Source organism: Ambystoma mexicanum, chromosome 3q (assembly GCF_040938575.1).
Source record: "Ambystoma mexicanum isolate Mex_15411 chromosome 3q, UKY_AmexF1_1, whole genome shotgun sequence".
Taxonomy (NCBI): domain Eukaryota; kingdom Metazoa; phylum Chordata; class Amphibia; order Caudata; family Ambystomatidae; genus Ambystoma; species Ambystoma mexicanum.
The window spans coordinates 1254703914-1254726137 of NC_090926.1; the positions used below are offsets into that span (position 1 = coordinate 1254703914).

A 22224-nucleotide genomic window follows, 5' to 3' on the forward strand; every position below is an offset into this window, starting at 1 on the left:
GTCAACCTCTACTGTGTTTTCCTTCCAAACACCTGCAGCAGGAATGGCTTTTACTCTCCGGCATGAACCCGTGCCCCTACAAGCACCATTTAGGGAGATACAGTCATCAGCAACTCCCCGTGCATAGCCGGGTCACTCTCACTAGAGGTGTAATATGGGGATATGCCTGCCCAAGCTGGGAAACCCAGGAGCCCCCTGGCTGAGAGTCGGGCAGGTGGTCAGCTTCTGCGATGGTCTACTCAGAGGGGTTGGAACTCTGTACACCCAACACTGAACCGTGTGCTTGGCACGTGGTCAGCCTCTGAGATGGTCTCCCCAGAGGTGATGGAACTCACTTCACCCAACACTGAACCGTGGACTTGGCACGTGGTCAGCCTCTGGGATGGTCTCCCCAGAGGTGATGGGGCTCACTTCAGCCAACACTAAACCATGGACTTGACACGTTGTCAGCCTTCAGGATTATCTCCCCAGAGGTGATGGAACACACTTAACCCAACACTGTACCCTGGACTTAGCATGTGGTCAGCCTCCAGGATGGTCTCCCCAGAGGTGATAGAACCGACTTCAGCCAACACTGAACGTGGACCTGGCACGTGGTCAGCCTCCAGGATGAGCTCCCCAGTGGTGATGGAACTCACTTCACCCAACACTGAACCGTGGACTTTGCATGTGGTCAGCTTCTGTGATGGTCTCCCCAGAGGGGATGGAACTCTGTTCAGGCAACACTGAACTGTGGACTTGGCACGTGGTCAGTCTCTGGGATGGTCTCTCCAGTGGTGATGGAATTCACTTCATCCAACACTGAATCGTGGACTTGGCACCTGGTCAACCTTCTGGAGTTCCATCGACAGAGGTGATGGAACTCACTTCACCCAACACTGTGCCCTGGACGTGGCATTTGGTCAGCCTCCGGAATGTTCTCCCCAGAGGTGATGGAACTCACTATACCCAACACTGTACCATACACTTGGCATGTGGTAAGCCTCCAGAATGTTCTCCCCAGAGGTGATGGAACTCACTTCACCTGTCATGACACCCACACGACACACACGTACAATCCAGACCACCCCACCTGAAACCAGCTCCAGACGTTCCACGCGGATTCGCATTCCCTAGAATCCATCACGCACAGAGTTCCGCGCTGGGAAAATATCAATCAGGCTCCTGGCGATTGTGGCACCGATGGCGATGGGGTGCATCACGAAACGCCAGCACCACTTCCTGGTCACGTGACATCCGATACCGGTCACGTGATACTAGGAGATTTCGCCCAACGAATCCCGTTGCCGCTTCCTGCTCCTCTGCATCACGTGACACGCCATGCCGTCCATGTGACCCGATGGGGAAGCAGTCACATGATCTGGTCTCCGGCATAAAGGAACATTGATCACGGTCTACTCCGCTTCTCTGCTGTTTTACAGTGTTCGAGTGGCGTTTCGTTTTGCTTGGATCCCGTTCTTCTGGCTATTAGACCTTGAGTTTTGGAATTGGACTGCTTTCGTTTTTTCCCTTGGATTTGTTGCTTGGAACTCTGTTTTCTTGGATTTTTTACCTCGTGCTTCGTGTTACTGGACTGCCTTCGCTTATACCTCGGAATTGGTGTTTTGGAACTTTTGCTTCTCAGGATTTTGGAACTTTGGCTAACAGACTTAGTACTGCCTCTGGATACCGTTCTGCTTTTTTGGACTCTGTCCTTTGAACGCTGAGCACTACTTCAGGTGCTTTCATCAAGGGGAACCAGGTTACCCGTCCTCCTCTGGGTGTTCTATTATTCTCCACCACCTGGGGTCTACCCGCTCCCTCCTCTCACTACAACATTGGTAGGTGCTGTTCTTACTTCCTTCCTACTATTACCCTTTGTGATTATTGACCTTGTATTCACGATTTTCTAACCTGCTTCCCTTGCAGCTACCTGTTACCCGCGCTCCTGCCTCTTGTGCACCTGTGGTCTCAATAACTGGTTAGGGAGCATTCTTTGATTTTTCCCTGACCGGTGCTTGGGGACGGAGATGTCCATAGACATCGCAGTAATCTCAGCGTGACAGACTGAGAAGCCTTTCTGCCTTGACTATGGACGCCGCCGCCGGGGATCAGGTAGCTGCCTTGGTCCAAGCCATTACAGTTCTTAGAGCAGACATGTCAGCCGCCACAGCCGCCATCCATCAGCGGCTGGACACGATACAGAGCGAACGTCATGCGCTTCCCCCTGACCCCGAGTTCGGGACGCCCCCCCAGGGGGTTCCACCTGTTCCTACTCCAAACCCTACACCTGTTTATGTCCCGACTCCTTTTGCCTTGGCCCCTCCCGAGAAGTTTCAGGGAGATCCCCGGAAGTTCCGAACTTTCATAAATCAGTGTAAGCTCCACTTCCTGTGTCGCCCACAGGCCTTCGCAGACTCCACTACGAAGGCAGCATTTACACTTTCACACTTGGGGGGAATAGCTGTCGCCTGGGCCAACCCACTACTCGAGACCAATAGTCCTGTGCTATATGATTTTGACCTATTGATCACGGAAATGACCAGAGTTTTTGATATCAGGCATAAAGCACAGGCTCAGGACTTAGAACTGCTTGAATTGAGCCAGGGTAAGACAACACTGGTTGACTATATTACCCGCTTCAACCAGTTGTCGGTAGAGACACCATGGCCAGAAAACAAGAAGGCTGTGGTGTTTTATCGTGGTCTCAATGATGCTATGAAAGATGCATTAGCTGTAATACCATCCTTACCAGACCAATACCCGAACTTGTGGATTTATCCCTACAAGTGGACGCCCGAAGGGCCGAGAGAAGACACAAGACCGGGAAGTCCATGCCCTTCTCAGCCAGCCTGCCAACCAACAATACTCAGGGCGAACCCATGCAAATAGGTGGTATTCGCAGCCCTATTACAGCCTCAGAAAGAGAGCGATGTAGGTCCTCCAATGCATGTTTCTATTGCGGCCTGAAGGGCCACTATGTCAGAGAATGCCCCCGACACCCCAAACCTATGTCATCGGTTTTTCAGAGAGCCCGTCCCTAAATGAGGGGGATCGGACGGGTTCACCTTCTCTCCCCTCCTCGGAAACAGTCTCAGGACTCGTCGGTCCCTTGCATATCCAGGCCCTTTCTGATTTCAGTAGACAGCACTCATCACCAAGTACGCTTAGTCATCGACTCTGGGGCTACGGGTAACTATGTAGACATAACATTGGCCGCTTCTCTCAATCTTCCTCTATTAAACAAGCAACGACCGGAACCTGTGCAAGCTGTTGATGGGTCTTCACTCATATCAGGTCCAATAAAACAACAAACCGCACCTTTGACTCTAGTCATAAAAGAAACACATAGAGAAACCCTTTCATTTGACCTGATTACTACCCCACAATTTGGGCTTATATTGGGTCTCCCATGGCTACGAACTCACAATCCTGTCATTGACTGGGCGCATGGTAAATTGTTTTTTGAGTCTGACTATTGCCAAAATCACTGCCTGGTGACCACTAATCCGGTGACCTCTCCTTCGCAGGTATTAGGTGCATTGGCCCATCTCCAGCTCAATGACGAGCAAGCCATGGATTGCGAACCTCAAGGCCACGTTGTGGGGGCCACTGTTTCCAGTATTCCTATAGAGTACCAGGAACATCTTGACGTCTTTGATAAAAAACGAGCTGAACATCTCCCACCACACCGGTCGTATGACTGCCCCATCGACCTCATTCCAGATGCTACCATACCTTGTGGTCGAATTTATTCCCTCTCCCCTACGGAAGACCAGGCCCTGAAACAATACCTTCATACTGCCCTGAGGATCGGGCACATTCGCCCATCCCAGTCTCCCGCTGCGAGTCCCATTTTTTTTGTGCCCAAAAGGGAAGGCGATTTACGTCCATGTGTGGACTATCGTCGCCTTAACCAAATCACTATAAAGAATCGGTACCCAATTCCTCTTATTTCTCCACTCCTGGACAACCTGACTCATGCAGTTATTTTTTCCAAGCTTGATCTCAGGGGTGCCTACAATCTAGTACGAATAAAACAAGGGGATGAATGGAAGATGGTCTTTTGTACCAGACATGGACTGTTTGAATACACCGTCATGCCATTTGGTTTCTGTAATGCCCCCGCAACGTTTCAGAGATTCATGAATGACATATTTCATGATATTATGGATGCATATGTTATAGTATATCTGGATGATATCCTAATCTATTCTTCATCCCCCACAACTCATGTATCCCATGTCAAAGAAGTACTCCACAGGCTCAGAACCAATGCCCTGTTTGCTAAACCCGAGAAATGTTTGTTTCATGTCACAGAGGTGGAATTCTTAGGGTTCCACATTACTTCCAAGGGTCTCTCTATGACTTCAGCTAAAGTCGATGCTGTTCTGAAGTGGCCAGTACCTACAACAGTCAAACCCTTACAATCATTTCTTGGGTTTGCAAACTTTTATAGGAGATTCATTGCAGGATTTCCCTCCATCGCAGCCCCCCTGACTAGCCTTACTAGTCCACGAACACCCTACATTTGGACTCCATTACAAGACAAGGCATTCGAGACACTGAAAGCTGCCTTTATGTCTGCCCCTATCTTGCAACACCCAAACCCTGATCTACCTTTTGTGGTGGAAGCAGACGCTTCCTCTTTCGCTTTGGGAGCAGTCCTGTCCCAGAATTGTCCTGCCACGGGATTGCTGCACCCTGTTGCTTATCACTCACGTAAATTCACTGCTACGGAACAACACTATACTGTCACCGAAAAGGAACTTTTAGCAGTCAAGGATGCATTCCAGGTATGGAGACACCATTTATTAGGGGCCAAACACCAGATCACAGTGTATTCTGACCACCGTAATTTACAGGGAGTCTTAAATGTGTGAACAGTCGGCAAGTCCGCTGGCACTTGTTCTTCTCTTCCTTCAATTTCATTATATGGCACCGTTCCGGTACAGGTCACGGCAAGGCGGATGCCTTGTCGCGTCTGCCGGGTGGTGTATCCCTTCCTGTTTTTCCTGAGACTCTGCTTGACAAACATGTGATCTGTCTTTGTACCCCTCCTGTCGACCTTCTTGAATCCATCCGCCAGTGGGTACTCCTTCATGACCATGACACCAACGAATGGGACTTAACGTTTCATGAAGGATTACCTTTCATGCAGGACAGGTTGTACCTTCCCACCCAGGACACCCGTATTCAGGCGCTTGAGTGGTCACACGATGCTCCAATTAACGGACATCCTGGGCAGAAAAGAACTTTTGCATTGTTGCACAGATGGTGTTGGTGGCCTACCATGCGCAGAGATGTAACCACCTATGTCTCGAACTGTTCCATCTGTGCACAATGTAAAAATAAGAAGGGACGCCCCTTAGGACTTCTACAACCTTTACCCATACCTCCGCGCCCCTGGCATACGGTTACCATGGATTCCATCACTGATTTACCGAAGGTCCAAGGCCATGATACGATATGGGTGGTAGTAGATGCATTCACCAAGAGGGCGCGGTTCATTCCTTGTATCGGTATCTCTACCGTCCCGACACTAGCCAGGTTGTTTTTTCGATCCATTTTTTGTCTTTTTGGGTTGCCCTCTGTTATAGTGTCCGATAGAGGTTCGCAATTCACCTCCCGATTCTGGCGCACCCTCACCAGTCTCTTGGGCATAGATGCCAGGTACTCATCCTCTTATCACCCCGATACTGATGGCCAAACAGAGCGCGTTAATCAAACATTGGAGCAGTATCTCAGCTGTCTCTCTTTGCAGCATCAATACACCTGGTACCAAGTACTACACTTAGCAGAGTTTGCATACAATAACGCACCTCATACTGCTACTGGGTTCTCCCCGTTTTATTCCATGTACGGCCAACATACCCGGGTTTTACCCATACCTGATTTTTCCATGGCGCTTGCTCTGGCCGCGGCCTCTTGTCTCAGGGACTTGGAAGACGTGCATGCACAGACCCTCACTCATCTGAGAGAAGCACAGGCCACTATGTGCTCCGCTGCCAATAAGAAGCGTGCAGATGCCCCTAAGTATTCGGTTGGTGACAAGGTCTGGTTGTCCTCTAGACATTTACGGATACCGGGTAGTCGTAAACTTCTTCCTCGTTTTGTAGGCCCTTATCGTATCACCAGGGTCATCAATCAGGTGGCCTTCCGCTTGTCTTTGCCCCCTTCATGGCGCATCCACCCGGTATTCCACACCTCCCTGTTGAAGCCCTGCCTTCCTCATACCAGACCGCTTCTGCCACCTTCTCCACTCCTGCAGGGTTCCTCTACCGAATATGAAGTCAAGAATATCCTGGGCTCACGCCTCCGAAAAGGGGTGTTGTATTACCTGGTGGATTGGCTCGGTTTTGGTCCTGAGGAACGATCTTGGGAACCCGCCTCTAATGTACATGCCCCCTCCTAGTTGCTAGGTTTCATCGGGATCATCCATCTTGCCCACGCGGTCGTGGGCCCTTGGGGGTGGTTCTGTCATGACACCCACACGACACACACGTACAATCCAGACCACCCCACCTGAGACCTGCTCCAGACGTTCCATGTGGATTCGCATCCCTAGAATCCATCACGCACAGAGTTCCGTGCTGGGAAAACATCAATCAGGCTCCTGGCGATTGTAGCCCCGATGGCGATGGGGTGCATCACGAAACGCCAGCACCACTTCCTGGTCATGTGACATCCGATACCGGTCACGTGATACTAGGAGATTTCGCCCAACGAATCCGTTGCCGCTTCCTGCTCCTCTGCATCACTTGACACGTCATGCCGTCCATGTGACCTGATCACGGACTACTCCGCTTCTCAGCTGTTTTACAGTGTTCGAGTGGCGTTTCGTTTTGCTTGGATCCCGTTCTTCTGGCTATTAGACCTTGAGTTTTGGAATTGGACTGCTTTCGTTTTTTCCCTTGGATTTGTTGCTTGGAACTCTGTTTTCTTGGATTTTTGACCTCGTGCTTCGTGTTAATGGACTGCCTTCGCTTGTACCTCAGAATTGGTGTTTTGGAACTTTTGCTTCTCAGGGTTTTGGAACTTTGGCTCACAGACTTAGGACTGCCTCTGGATACCGTTCTGCTTTTGTGGACTCTGTCCTTTGAACGCTGAGCACTACTTCAGGTGCTTTCATCAAGGGGAACCAGGTTACCCGTCCTCCTCTGGGTGTTCTATTAGTCTCCACCACCTGGGGGCTACCCGCTCCCTCCTCTCACTACAACATTGGTAGGTGCTGTTCTTACTTCCTTCCTACTATTACCCTTTGTGATTATTGACCTTGTATTCACGATTTCCTAACCTGCTTCCCTTGCAGCTACCTGGTACCCGCGCTCCTGCCTCTTGTGCACCTGTGGTCTCAATAACTGGTTAGGGAGCATTCTTTGATTTCTCCCAGACCGGTGCTTGGGGACGGAGGTGTCCATAGACATCGCAGTAATCTCGGCGTGACATCACCCAACACTGAACCGTGGACTTTGCATGTGGTCAGCTTCTGCAATGGTCTCCCCAGAGGGGATGGAACTCTGTTCAGGCAACACTGAACTGTGGACTTGGCACGTGGTCAGTCTCTGGGATGGTCTCCCCAGTGGTGATGGAATTCACTTCATCCAACACTGAATCGTGGACTTGGCACCTGGTCAACCTTCTGGAGTTCCATCGCCAGAGGTGATGGAAGTCACTTCACCCAATACTGAACCGTGGAATTGGCATGTGGTCAACCTCAGTGAGTTCCATCGCCAGAGGTGATGGAAGTCACTTCACCCAATACTGTACCATGGACTTGGCATGTGGTCAGCCTCTGGGATGGTCTCCCCAGAGGGGATGGAACTCACTTCACCCAACACTGAACCGTGGACTTGACATGTGGTCACCCTCTGGGATGGTCCCCCCAGAGGGGATGGAACTCACTTCACCCAACACTGAACCGTGGACTTGGCATGTGGTCAGCCTCCAGGATGATCTCCCCAGTGGTGATGGAACCCACCTCACCCAACACTGAACCGTGAACCTGGGCACGTGGTGAGTCCCTGGGATGGCCTCCCCAGTGGGGATGGAACCCACTTCACCCAACACTGAACCGTGGACTTGGCACGTGGTCAGCCTCTGGGATGGTCTCCCCAGAGGTGATGGGGATCACTTCAGCCAACACTAAACCATGGACTTGACACGTTGTCAGCCTTCAGGATTATCTCCCCAGAGGTGATGGAACTCACTTCACCCAACACTGTACCCTGGACTTGGCATGTGGTCAGCCTCCAGGATGATCTTCCCAGAGGTGATGGAACACACTTCACCCAACACTGTACCCTGGACTTGGCATGTGGTCAGCCTCCGGGATGATCTCCCCAGAGGTGATGGTACTCACTTCACCCAACACAGTACCCTGGACTTGGCATGTGGTCAGCCTCCAGGATGGTTTCCCCAGAGGTGATAGAACCGACTTCAGCCAACACTGAACCGCATGTGGTCAGCTTCTGCGATGGTCCCCCACAGGGGATGGAACTCTGTTCAGGCAACACTGAACTGTGGACTTGGCACGTGGTCAGTCTCTGGGATGGTCTCCCCAGTGGTGATGGAATTCACTTCATCCAACACTGAATCGTGGACTTGGCACCTGGTCAACCTTCTGGAGTTCCATCGACAGAGGTGATGGAAGTCACTTCACCCAATACTGAACCGTGGACTTGGCATGTGGTCAGCCTCAGTGAGTTCCATCGCCAGAGGTGATGGAAGTCACTTCACCCAATACTGTACCATGGACTTGGCATTGGTCAGCCTCCAGGATGGTCTCCCCAGCAGTGATGGAACCCACTTCACCCAACACTGTACCATGGACTTGGCATGTGGTCAGCCTCTGGGATTGTCTCCCCAAAGGGGATGGAACTCACTTCACCCAACACTGAACCGTGGACTTGGCAGGTGGTCAGCCTCTGGGATGGTCTCCCCAGAGGGGATGGAACTCACTTCACCCAACACTGAACCGTGGACTTGGCATGTGGTCAGCCTCCAGGATGATCTCTCCAGTGGTGATGGAACCCACCTCACCCAACACTGAACCGTGGACTTGGCATGTGGTCAGCCTCCAGGATGATCTCCCCAGTGGTGATGGAACCCACCTCAGCCAACACTGAACCGTGGACCTGGGCACATGGTCAGCCTCCGGGATGATCTCCCCAGTGGTGATGGAACCCACCTCAGCCAACACTGAACCGTGGACCTGGGCACATGGTCAGCCTCTGGGATGATCTCCCCAGTGGTGATGGAACCCACCTCACCCAACACTGAACCGTGGACCTGGGCACGTGGTCAGCCTCCTGGCGTTACAGCGCCAGAGGTGATGGAACTCACCTCAGCCAACACTGAACGTGGACCTGTGCAATGCTTTGTGCAGCTCACTGCAAGACCCACTGTAGGCTTTCATATCTTTCTGGATAATTAGGTAACACATTTAGGATTCTTCCTTAAATGATGAATGTTTGTATGCTTCCTACTGCCCTCCCCTACCCCTCTCACGATCCCACCCACGCCTTAAGGCAGCACACGCTTTGTAAAGGCAACAAACGGCATCATAACCCATAAGAGCAACTGCCATTCCATGGCATGGGATAACATGAACATGTAATGACATGTACCCAGGCTCCCTGGTTCTCGTTTTTACTGATTTGCATGCACACACGACAATCCCTCTGTTTCAGTAGTTATTTGTTATTCCACGTTGTCACTCATGCCGGGGCGAGGCGGGGCTGGGGGAGGGGGCGGGTAACACCATGGAAAGGCTATACAAGGAAAGTATTTCCCTTTGAAGATGCACTTGCCATCGGCGCCAGCAGGAGCAGCCAGCGTGTTAAGGTGAAAACGGATCTGTCTTTCGTATGCCTCAAGTGACGCTTGATAGTGTCATTTTGTATATTTAATGAGTACTCCTCTTTGGTTTGAAGCGCCAGCCTCCTTAGTTTCAGTCAGCGTTTTTCGTTTATACATTTTGCTTCTGCTTGTTTTGACCCTGGTATATGTCCTAATTTTTAGGCCACCTTAAACTGGCTCTCCACTTGTTTGCTTCTTTCTGCTGGTGTACAGGCCCCCTTCCTGGGAATGCTTCCGCCATCTGTAAATGTGTTATTGTAAGACGTTTCTGTTCGATATTGACATCTTTTTCTTCAAAACAAATACAAGTACATTGTGAGTGTCCCACTGCAGGCATCCAGGGACTACGTATTTTATTTCGATTAATATAAAAAGGACTACTTGCACCCTACTATTTTACAAAGCAAAAAATAAGTGTGGATGCAGACAGATATTTAAAAGAAAATGTGAAAATTAAACTGGGCTTATATATATATTGCGCTTCATGCCAGAGACCGGCCTCTGAGTGCGGGACTGGAGTTGGAACCTGTGAAGCTCTGTTGTATTCCAAGACAAACACATTGCCTCTCAGCTCATCTCTCATACAAACAAATAATATACCAATAATAACCTATTCCAGGCTCTTCACTGTGTGGTAATGGCCCGGGCCCAGCTTATAGGCTTGAGTAAACGCTGGGCTCCGGCGCCGGCTGGTGAAGCCAGCTATTAGCAACCCAAGGCAAAACTGCACGGTGCAAACAGCAATGAATGTGGCAGAAATAAAGGACTGCAACGAGCGTGCAAACAGTTGCTTTTGCCAAAGCAATCCTCACCTAACATGGCTGCCATGAAAAAGCAGAGCAGTGTTTTGTGCGAAGCCATAGTCCATTTCCATGGCGGCCACATCAGGAGGCGAGGTGCGGTGTAGTGGCGCTGCGACAGCGAGAGGTAAGTGTGAGCTGGCGAGGGTGGCGCGGGGAGACCAAGAGGGCAGGAGAAGCAGCAGAGAGAGTAAGGGAAGATGGCGGCCGGGTGTGTTCAGTTCACGGCTTGCTCAGCAGCTGGTCTAGATCGTGAGATTCAACCACGGTTTGATGCATCCCGATTGGCAGACACAAACGCCATCAGTGACAGATATGGTTAAAAACAGTTGGAAATGTTGAAAAAATAAATACCATAAAAATGTAACCTAATATTACATAACACAGCATGTAAGACAAGCAGTTTGATACAGACACACTGCATCTGTGGGAAATAACATGACAGCAAAAATTGCGCACGCTATGAAGATTACAAACCACCATTGAGGAAGCCTCATTAGGAAAGTACAAGCCTACTTTTAAACGCACGATGGGTCATCATGACGAAGCCCCTGTCTGGTTTTCTCAGGGGTCGATGAATCCGTATGGAGCATTCATTGTATGGCATCAACTTCATCCCACAATAGCACATACCTTGAAAAATGTATTGGTGTCCTGAAGAAGGCTGGCGTATAAATAGGTGGCCAATTAAGCCGAAACGTAAGTGTGCTTAAGTCGAAACATTCGCCAACAGGCTGCTCTCTTTTCAATACAAAAAGAGTTGGATTTGCATGGGAACCACTGTGCTTTGTTTCTGTTTGTCTCCAAGCATTAAATGGGTTACATTTTTCTAAATAATGATTTTCAGACCTCCTGGAATGTGGATTATCTGAATGGTCATATAATTTTCTAAATATATAGCTTTGATGCCTGTTGTCTGTTTATGTGATGCTTAAAAATAGGACATGGTCGATTGAAGGGGGTTTCATTTGCAATGTTCGTCATTTACTCTCGACCCCGCAGCTTTCCAGTGCTATAACATAGCATTATAAAGGGCAGCATTGCATACCATAGCATAATTAAAGGATAGATAGTGTATTCTGGTATAATGTAGCATGGCATAACATAGCATTGTGTAGTGTGGCATAGTGCGGCATGCAGTAATATAACATACCTATAGATCATAGTGTGGCATAGCATAATATGGCACAGCATAGCACAGTGTAACAGAACCCTGCATAGTGTGGCATGCCATAAGATGGCATAGCAGAACACGGCATAGCATAGCACAGCCCACACCCCAGTGAAGGCCCAGCATTTGACAATTCTATTACAGACTTCCTGAGACTGTGTTTGTCCCATGTTCCTTATGCAGTGATGTGGCAAATGGAGGCACAGCGGAAATAGCGCCTACTGCATCCACCGGGAGCCCTTGATGAAGCTGTACCATGCATGGCCACTGGGTGATGCTGCAATACCTACTGTCATCTGGAGCCATTATGACGGTACACGCACCCCCCATGTAGCATAAAACACATACTTCTATGTATGTCTGCAGTTGTGCTCACCTTTCCTTCCGTCTTCTTGCGGCTCTGACTAGTAGAAAGGAAAAAAAGACTGAGCTGTGAACAGAGCAGGACAAAGTAAACTGCAGCAACACCTTTTCTGGCTTTCTCCTTTTTCTCTGCGCACCCTGGGTCCTGCATCATCTATGTCCTGCTCTGCCTTTGTGTATTCCCCTTGGGTATTTTGCCTCTTCTCTGCCTGTCTTACTTGTGTTCAGCCTGACAGCACTGTACCCTACTCACCCACCTCCCCCCAGTGTCACAGAGTTCACCTTCCTTCCAGGGGCCACTAGTCCCTCGCAGCCTGGTTATATAAACGGCTGATGGTGTCTTCAAAAGCAACAAGTGATGGGAAAAGTGCTTTGCCAACGTTTCCCAAACACTGGGCTCTCCACTTGGTCACATTCCATTTCACGATTTTACATTGCTGTGTGCCATTACAGAAGCGGGCACCCCAAATAGAAACCAGCCTTGATGCCATCCACAAATGAAGCAGCATTGTCACACTATCAAGTCATATACCCCTGCCCTAGAGCACATGCTGTTGCCCCTTCTCCACACGTGCATACAATAATGACACGGCACAATCAGGTATCACGTCTTTCTCTTTATTCCTCCAAACTCCTCTTGTCTCCTCCCCTTCCTCTCCTTCCCCACAGCTCCCTTTTTCCCTTGGCAGTCCCTCCCTCTTAAAGGGGCCTTGTCCGTTCCGTCTGTAACACCACCCCACCTTGCTTATCAAGGAAGTTCGTGGCCTAGATCTGTTCAATGAGGCGGGGTGGTTTGTGTATTGTCCGCTGTGGACAGCCAGGTGATTTGCAGGTCTCCCATTCCGATGTTCTTGGCCGGAGATCCTCAGACTGTTCCATCCTGGGTTCTTCGTCTTCTCCTTCTTCGATCATTCGTGTGTCCTTTTCAGAGTCCTCTTGAACAGTTTGCGGAAGAATGGCATTTCTCCTTATCTCTCCATCTTCTCCCAGGGCTGTGATCATCGGCCCTTTGACATCGGTGACCACGAGCGGTTCGGGGCCGTACCTTGCGTCTGTTTTCCTTTATTGCTTCAGCGTGACGAGCACTATTTTGCCCACCAGGAGTTGGTGTTCTTCTGCCTTTCTCTTCCGATCTGTCCAATCTTTGGCCTTCCTTATTTTCTCGCCCTCTCGTTCCCTGATCTCTGCATCCTGTGCCAGGGTGTAGTCTTCCAGATGTGGTAGCCGAGTCCTCGGTTTGTATTTCATTATGGGTTCTGTGGGTGTCCGTACGGTTGTCTCGTGTGGTGTATTTCGATAGCTCCTCAACAGTTGAGATCTGGCTTAGGGCATCGACATCAGGTCCGCGGCTGCTTTCTGGCGTGTCCTTTTGATGGTGGCCATAAACTGTTCCACCATGCCGATGGCTTGTGGCCACAGTGGTGTTATGCTCTGGTGGTGAAACCCAGGGTATGCTGTAAACTTCCAGAGGTCTTGGCCCTGGAACGGTGGATCATTGTCTGTTTTTACCGTGTTGGGGACTCCTCATTGGCTGAACAGTTCATCTATTACTGACACAATGTGGTGGAACGCTGTGGCTTGGACATGCTTTACCAGGGGAAAGCAAGAGTATTTGTCGATGGTTACTAGCAGATGGCCTCCTTCTTCTAGGGGCCTGTAGAAGTCCATTGCCACACTTTGCCAGGGTCCTTCTGGTAATGGTATTGTTTGGAGCGGGCACGGGGGTCTGTTTGTTGCTGTTACTTGGCATGGTGTGCAGTGCTTTAGTATGTCCTCTACTATCATGTCCATGTATGGGAATCACACCTGGTTTCGCAGTATCTTTTTTGTGTTGGCGACCCCTCTGTGGCCTTCATGGGCGATGATTATAAGGGCTTTCCTTAGACTATTGTGGGCCACTAGGCGATTACCTTGCAGGAGTGTCCCTTGGAACGTTGTGGCGAGTTCTTGGTGGTTCTTTGCCATTCTCTGCAGTCCCTCCTGCCCACCTCCATGTACGCAAAGGGTTCCGTCGTCAGGTGCCGCCACCTGTTAGTATTGGTCAGCTGGATTGCCGCTCGAATGGTGGGGTCTGTATTGCTTCTGTCAGCGAAGAGATTACTCATGATGGCAGGGAGTAGCGCGTTGAGGGACAGATAGGCGATGTATGCTTCCGCTTCATGTTCTATGACGTTCTCCACCGGTCCCCCGGGATGCCGTGATGAGTAGTCAGCTGCGTTGGCTTCGCCTCCGCGTTTATGAGTGATGGTATAATCATACTCTTGTAGCCTGATGCCCCACTGTTCAATGTATGGTGGCATCTTGATCTTGGGATTCCCTAACAGGGAGAGGAGTGCTTGGTGATCTGTGATGAGGACGAATGTCCGTCCGATGAGGAAGTGGTGGAATTTCTGACGCACCCAGACTGCCACCAGGCTTTTGCATTCCGCCTGGGAGTACGCTTGTTTGATTGTGGAGAGTGCCCTGCTGGCGTATGCAACCACCCTTGTGCTGGTTTTGTTGTTAGGGTCCGTCTGGGCAAGTATAGCATCAACGGTGATCTCTGTATTCCAGTTGGGATTGAAGTAGGCCAGCTGGCGGCTGTTGGCTAGTTCCTGCTTGATGGTATCGAAGGCCCTTTGACAGTGTTCATTCCATTCGAAGGGGAGATCCTCCTTAAGGAGTTGGCAGAATGGGTTGGTGAGTGTTGTATAGTGTGGTAGGTAGCGGGTGCAGTTTCCCACCATGCCTAAGAAGGACTGCATCTCTGTTACATCGTTCAGGCCCCCCAGATTCAAGATGGCGCTGATCTTGTCAGGGTAGGCCCTGATGACTTGGTCAGAGAATATATGGCTGAAAAAACATAGGCTGCGTTTATTGATGGTGCATTTTGATCCATTGAGTGTGAGGCCGGCTTTGTGTAGGGTGTTGCACACCTGCCTCAAGGCATCATCATGCTGTTCCTGGGTGATCCAAAAACTAAAATGTCATCGCTATAGTTTATTTCTTTTCATTCTTGTTACGCGCTGCATGCCTGTGGGCCTCAGGGTGCACAGAAAACGAAAACAAGACAAACAGAACATAAAAAGACTAGCCAGATGAATGAAAGGGGAGTGGGTGTTTACTCTGTGTTAAAAAGGTGAGTCTTTATAGCCTTTATAAAAAGATGATAGTTTTGTATTTGACGTATAGCAACAGGGAGTATATTCCAGAGCCGGGGTCCCTGGGAGTCATGACTGGTTCCTCCAAATCTAGCAACCTTAGATCTTGGATGGTCCAGTACTGTAGCAGTAGAAGAGTGAAGGTTCCTGCCAGTTGTCTTGACTTTGATACGTTCTGACAGGTAGGTGGGACTACTTAAAGATACACACTTGTGTGTTATTGTCAACACCTTGTGTGTTATTCTGTGTTTTACCGGAAGCCATGGTAGCTTCTTTCTGTAGATGGAAATGTGGGTACGGCGCAATTGTTCAAAGATGGTGCGCACAGCGTTATTCTGAGCCACTTGAAGAGATTGTATATTGGCAGCAATGGTGCTGAACAGTAGGCTGTTGCAGTAATCCAGTCTGAAGTTTATCAAAGCTGTGGAGAAAAGTGCACAATTTTCAGTTGTTATAAATGGGCGAATATAATGTATTCGCTTGTTAATAAGTCCACAGCTAGACCAGATGTTGGAGACATGAGACATCATGGATAGTTTGTCATCCAGAACAACGCCTAATGTTTTTACTTTCCTTTGGACCCTGATGACAGTGTCAGTAATTGTGAAATTTGCATAGTCAGTGGCTAGCTTGGACCGGGTGTTCTTGGTAGATACTAACATAAGCTCTGTTTTGATATTATTCAGAGCCAGGGAGTTGCAGGCTTTGTAGATGTTATTGATAGGTTCCACGTCATTTTTATAGTGGCCGCTGAGCTGAATGACAACCTGAGTATTGTCTGCGTAGTTTGTATATTGTACACCCAACTTGTTTAGAAGCTCCAGTAGTGGACGAATATACAAATTGAAAAGCAGAGGCGACAGGCAGGAACCCGGTGAAGGCATTTGTGACGGGTGCAAGCAATCTGCGTATCGTTTCCTGAAATATCTCAGCAGCCGATGATGTTGCAAAGTTCAGCCGCTTGTAGCAGAACAATCCTTCATGGGTCCTGAATGTGGTTATCGATCTTGAGGCCGGGTTGATAACCAGCTGGTGATAACCTTGGTTCAGGTCTAACCTGGAGATCCGGGTGGTCTGGTTGAGTCTTACCAGCATATCTTCGATGTTGGGTCCTGGGTGTCTCTCCCTCTGAATTGTGGTGTTGGGAATCTGCATGTCTACACAGAGACATAGGCCTCCGTCGGATTTGGGTACCACTACTAGCGGGGATACCCACATGGTCGGCCCATCAACTCTCTCAATTATGTCATTTATGAGGAGGAGGCACAGTTCCTGCGTTACCAGGGCTTGTAAGTGAAACCTAATTCTCTGAGGGTGTTGCGACAATGGTCTCACTGCTGGATCAATTTGGAGTTTGATGACGGTGTCTTTCAAGTTTCCAACTCCCTTGAACAGTTCCAGGAACATGACTTTCAATTCGTCAATGTCCAGCTCCCGTTGCGAGAGTGCATCTAGGGCCTGCGCGTTTGGTGGGACGCCCTGCACCGTTTCAGATTGGTCGTATTGGATGTTAGTGAGTGCCAAGGCAGTGGATGTCTTGTAACTGAGGAGACATCTTCCCACCACAGGGCTGTGTTTAACGTGGGTCACGGCGGGAATGTGTTGTCCTCTGTGTACCAGGTCACAGCAGAATTGACCTATGGATTGAATTGGCACTGTTGCTCCCCACTGGAAGATGCTGGCTTGGAACGGCTGTAGTGGGTAGGTGCTTGCGATGCTCTGGTATGTTCTTTCGTTCATGACATTCACAGTGGCTCCTGTGTCAATAAGGAATGGGGTGTGCAGTCCCCCCATCTGTATTGTCACTTTTAGTGCTGCACTGTCATCTGAGGTATCATATAGCAGCCAGACATATTCTCTGCTATATCTGTTGTATTCACAGTAGGGCTCTGTTGTCGATGGTTCTGGATCCACTGGGGGATTTTCGTATGGGTTGTGGTGTATTCATGTGCAAATCTTTGGTCTTCCACCAGATGTGGCTGTGTGTGGAAGAGGTATTCTGATGTCTCAGAGTGCCTACCAGGCGGGTAGACGTTCAAATTTTTGACAGCTCTTATGAAACCTAGATGGGTGGAGTATGCCGCTATGTTCCTGTTCGAGTTGGTTCTGCTGCTATCCCTCTCCAGGTATGGCCACGGGTTGGGCGTTCTCGGCGGGTCATATCTTATGTTAGGGTTTGGCTGTGGAGGTGGCCTGTATGCAGGTAGCAGTGGTGATTTCTCCCGGGACATGATTTGGAAATAATTCTCCTGGCCACACCTAACGCACATTTGCCCAATGGCTGGGCACTGGCCCTTATGGGGAAATTCAAAGCTGCACCTATATATTGTCTCTCTGATGGGGTCCAACGGTTGTTGTTCCATGCTTTTTGATGAAGTGTTGTGCCAGGATATCTGGTCTGTCCTTGTGGGTTGGCGGCGATGGCAGCCACTGTATCAGCTTTTTGGGATTTTCCATGTTTGCTGCTTGTACGTCTACTCTTTCATACACCCTTGCGAGATCTGCTTTCTCCTGTAGCAGGAGTGGTTTCTTTAGCAGGTTTTTTCTGAACTGCGAGGAAATGCATCCTTCTAATACTCTTAGCCGGATGGCTTTGTCGTTGTTGAAGTTTACGAAGTCACAGTATGTTATCTTTCTCTGGAGTCGGAGTATGAACTGGCCAATCGTCTCGTGGGGCACTTGCGTGCACTGTTTGAAGGTGTACCTTTTGCAGTCTCTGTTGGGAAGGACTACTAGCTTCCCATTGATCGCAGATGTGAGGAGTTGATATGTCGATTTCTCCTGGGGCGGGATGGTTTTTATGATCCCTTTAATCTCCTTCTCTACGAGGTTAGAAAAATAGAAAAATGTCTATTTTGTTGAATGCATCTTGGTACCCTATCGCCCTCAAGAATTCTTTGAATTCTTCCATCCACTCCTGCCATCTCTGTCCCTGGTCTTCTTGAGGTTCTAGCGTGAATGGGTTGTGGCGTCGTAGAAAGGTCACCGGGTTTGTAGGGTTGACCCTTGAAGCGACTTGTGCACCTACATCTGCTGGGGCACCTTGTGACATTGTTTAGGTGTAGTGGGGTCCTATGAGCGTGGTGGCGGGTGAGTTCGGCCTCCACGTGGTCTTGCCTTGGTTCGCTGATCCTCACGTGTGGGAGGGTTTGTCCCTGCTGGTGCTATGGATCGTACTTTTCCCTTGTGGCTTCTGGGTTGCACGTGTTTCTGTGTGTGTCCCTTTAAGCGTGTAGGTGCGTCGGGTGCTTTTCTTTCCCAGGGCTCTCTGTTTTGTTCATTTCTTGTTATAATTAGTTCCTCATCCTCAGTTTTGATCTTTGTGTGGTAACAGAGTTAGCGCCCGTATGATTACTTTTGTTTCCAATCTTCACATTCTAGTGGGTTTGTAGCGCACGTGTTGTAGTTTGCCTGTCATCCGCAGTCAGATTCGTGCTTAATAATGGGATTGGTGCCCATATAATCACTTTTGTTTTCAGTCCTCCGTTCTATTGGGTTTATAGACTAAGACTGCGTGGTTCATGACACGCGGCCTGGTGTTGGCGGGTGTGTCCCTTGTGCTCGCTGGGCTCCTCCGCCTTCCCGGCACCTTCTCACTGGGTCTGCTGTCTCACGTATCCCTTCTCCCTCACCGAATGGACCTCCTTACCGCCGACGTGTTGATGGGTCGCGCTCCGCCACTCCCCTCAGATGGTTCTCCCTGTCGTTGCTGTACGTTGTCTCGATGGACTGTCTTCCTTGTCTGCCGTGCACTCCACTGCACGGTCACGGCCAAATTGCTTTGCTGGCGGTTTCTCGATCTTCCGACAGCTTCCAGCCATCCTACTGCTGTGCAAACCTCCTACGTCGCTGGCGCTTGTTGCAGCTTCGTGCTGGCCACTTCCTTCAAGCGCGTCTCCTCGTGCTGGCCACTTCCTTCAAGCGCGTCTCCTCGTGCTGGCTACCTCCTTCAACGCCTCACCGTCAAGCGGTCCTCCTCACACTGTGGCTTGGGCACAGTGGGTCGTGGCGCCTTGTCGCCAGTTGTTGCACCTTCTCCACACGTGCATACAATAAGGGCACAGGACAATCAGGTACATGTCTTTCTCTTTATTCCTCCAAACTCTATCTAACGGTCCTCCTCTTGTCCCCTCCCCTTCCCCCAGCTCCCTGCTTCCCTTGGCAGTCCCTCCCTCTTAAAGGGGCTGCGTCCTCTCCGTCCATAACACATGCGACACCAGACATGCTTCGGCAATGTTGGGCCTCATCTGAGCTGTGGGACCCAAGGCAAAGTGAGTATGGCACGTTGAATGCCACGATCCGAGTAAGCTGAGACCTGCTAGCACCTGGGGCCAGTGTTAAGGCCTTGCCATATACTCTGCACATGACAATACTCAACATGCTACTTACTGCCTGTTATGCTGCACGTATGTTCTGCATAATGCGGACTTCATGTCCTTCAAAACCGTAAATTGCATGGAGAGGGGGGGGGGGCTGCTACGTTTGCACTTAGGTGCACCCATGGGTTATTAGTCATTTGCAGTAGGAAGTGCAAAACCAAGGTGTAAATGCAGGCGTAATGGCCGGTGTGCCTTTGGTGTTGCACTCCACAGTGCAATTAAACCTTTCATGCGTGGCAAGCGGCTCTCCAGAGGGTTCTTATAGAATGTGCCTGCAGTAGCTGGTTTAAAAAGCAGGTGGATTCCATAGGATTCCATAGCAATTGCGCCGGCCTGGACATGTCACGTGGGCATACATGCTTGCACATTTGTATGGGGGAGAGGATGCATGCATTTTTTATGCATACTTGACGTAGATTACTTTGGTAACTTGCGCACAGTTTGCTTCCCAGGATTCGGCAGCTTATCGGATAAGATTGCTTTTCCTAGTAAATAAGTTTGTACAGAGGATCAATTATTAGCAATCCACAGTGACCAAATGACCTCTACTCTGAGCTGGTGATCACTGAAGGGAATTAAAAAGAATGGGTGTCCTGACGAAGCCACTCCCCCATCCAAGAAAGAAACATGCAGAACGGCTTGTTCCTTTGCACAGAACCTTTGCAAATTGTTTAGTACATCTGGTTTTAAAACTCATAGTTGTGTGAAAAAACTGCTTCAGAGCACAGTACATACACTGGAGCTCATTTTCCCGGTGGCGTGGCGTAAAATGCATGCGTAAAAAGCCGTAGGCATGCATTTCACGCCACATTAATTTGTAATGGTGGAGAGGGGACACGGAAGCTGATTTGCATGTCTGCCTCCTCCTTCCATGCAAATACTCCAGTATGTGCGCCAGCATTACATGTTCATGCTGGCGTAAATGCGTGGATGCCAGGGAAATGGGTTTGCTTGCCGTCTACGCCTCCCTTTTGCACTCCAAAGGAAACCACGTCGTTTTAATAGGAAGAACCCCCGAGCCGGTTGTTTGGCTCCTAGTATTTTGGTACCCCGGCTGTCTCCTACGGGCAGTGGGGTTTCATTTTTGCCCTACAGTTGGAATAAATGCACCATGACGTAATTGCAAATCGCACACTACACAATGAATCGCCTGCAATCAGTGTTCGCCCTACTGAATGACAGTGTGCAGTGCAGATCACGCCCAAGTCACTGCTGCTGGGGAATTAACCAGCTCAGGTGTCACACAAAGACTCACACCTCTGACCTACAGGTCTGCAAAGCTGGCTGCTGCCGGTGCACGACCCACTGAGCTAGCTTACATGGCGTGGCATCTGGCGTGAAAAGACCTACATGGGCACTTGTGTCTGCGCCATCAAATCGAAGATAAACAATGGAATTCAACGCACCGCATTTGACCGCAACCACCGCAACCAGCACAATAACGAGGAGTAGGGCGATGGAGCCACCCACGGAAAGTGGCACAATCCACGCAGGAGCTGTGGGAGAATCAGGGGCACAGGTCAGAGCCAGGTGTGTGCGATGCATACATACATGTGATCAACATTTCAAGAGCACATAGACCCCTAATGCATGTCTCAGGGATAAAGCATCGACAGAACCCGAGCTACATGGAAGTAACAGGGTAAAGGGAGGGTGAGTGGCGTTTGAAGACAGTCTATCAGAAAAGACCCCTCCCACCCTGCCATGACCCCTAGACCATCAGAGTAGCCGCAGAAATCATGCACGGAAAGTAACATTGGTACTCGTCTGTGCAAGTACCTAAGAAGCATTCTAATATTGGAGTCGAGCAATTGCCTTATACAGTTTTTCAATGAATATCTCTGCAGAGGAGAATTCTAAGGCATGGCAGCGAAGATCTGTACCGCAGATAATTCTAAAGCATGGCACGGAGGCTCCTATTATGCACTCAGTCTTCATACAGTTCTTCAGCGAAGATATGTAGAGATGAGAATTCAGAGGCATGGAGGCTCATATAGTTCTTCAATGAAGATCTGTACAAAGTAGAATTCAGAGGCATGGCACGGAGGCTCTTATTATGCACTCAGTCTCTATACAGTTTTTCAGTGAAGATCTGTACCGCAGACAATTCTAAGGCATGGCACGGAGGCTTCTATTATGCACTCGGTCTTCATACAGTTCTTCAATGAAGATCTGTACAGAGGGGAATTCAGAGGCATGGCACGGAGGCTCCTATTATGCACTCAGTCTTTATACAATTCTTCAGCGAAGATCTGTACCACAGATAATTCTAAGGCATGGCACAGATGCTCCTATTATGCACTCGGTCTTCATACAGTTCTTCAATGAAGATATGCACAGAGGAGAATTCAGAGGCATGGCACGGAGGCTCCTATTATGCACTCACTCTCTATACAGTTCTTCAGCAAAGACCTGTAATGCAGATAATTCTGAGGCATGGTACGGAGGCTCCAATTATGCACTCGCTCTCTATACAGCTCTACAGTGAAGATCTGTACCACAGATAATTCTAAGGCATGGCACAGATGCTC

At 49.6% G+C, this 22224-nt stretch overlaps 1 protein-coding gene across 8 annotated transcripts in view; it reads right to left on the reverse strand.

Annotated features, from left to right (window-relative positions):
• Positions 1 to 22224, reverse strand: part of C3QH19orf38 (chromosome 3q C19orf38 homolog) — a 415371-nt gene that overhangs the window by 199687 nt on the left and 193460 nt on the right. For 2 of the 8 annotated variants that reach the window (XM_069604260.1, XM_069604259.1), the window contains exons 5-6: positions 21044 to 21189; positions 12188 to 12215 (exon numbers count right to left, since the gene is read on the reverse strand). The exons of 2 other annotated variants lie outside the window; for them this stretch is intronic. In XM_069604260.1, the coding sequence (XP_069460361.1) occupies positions 12188 to 12215; positions 21044 to 21189 (174 nt within the window). The remainder of the gene's footprint in view (positions 1 to 12187; positions 12216 to 21043; positions 21190 to 22224) is intronic. 4 more of the 8 variants (XM_069604261.1, XM_069604263.1, XM_069604265.1 and 1 more) reach the window with 4 other exon arrangements.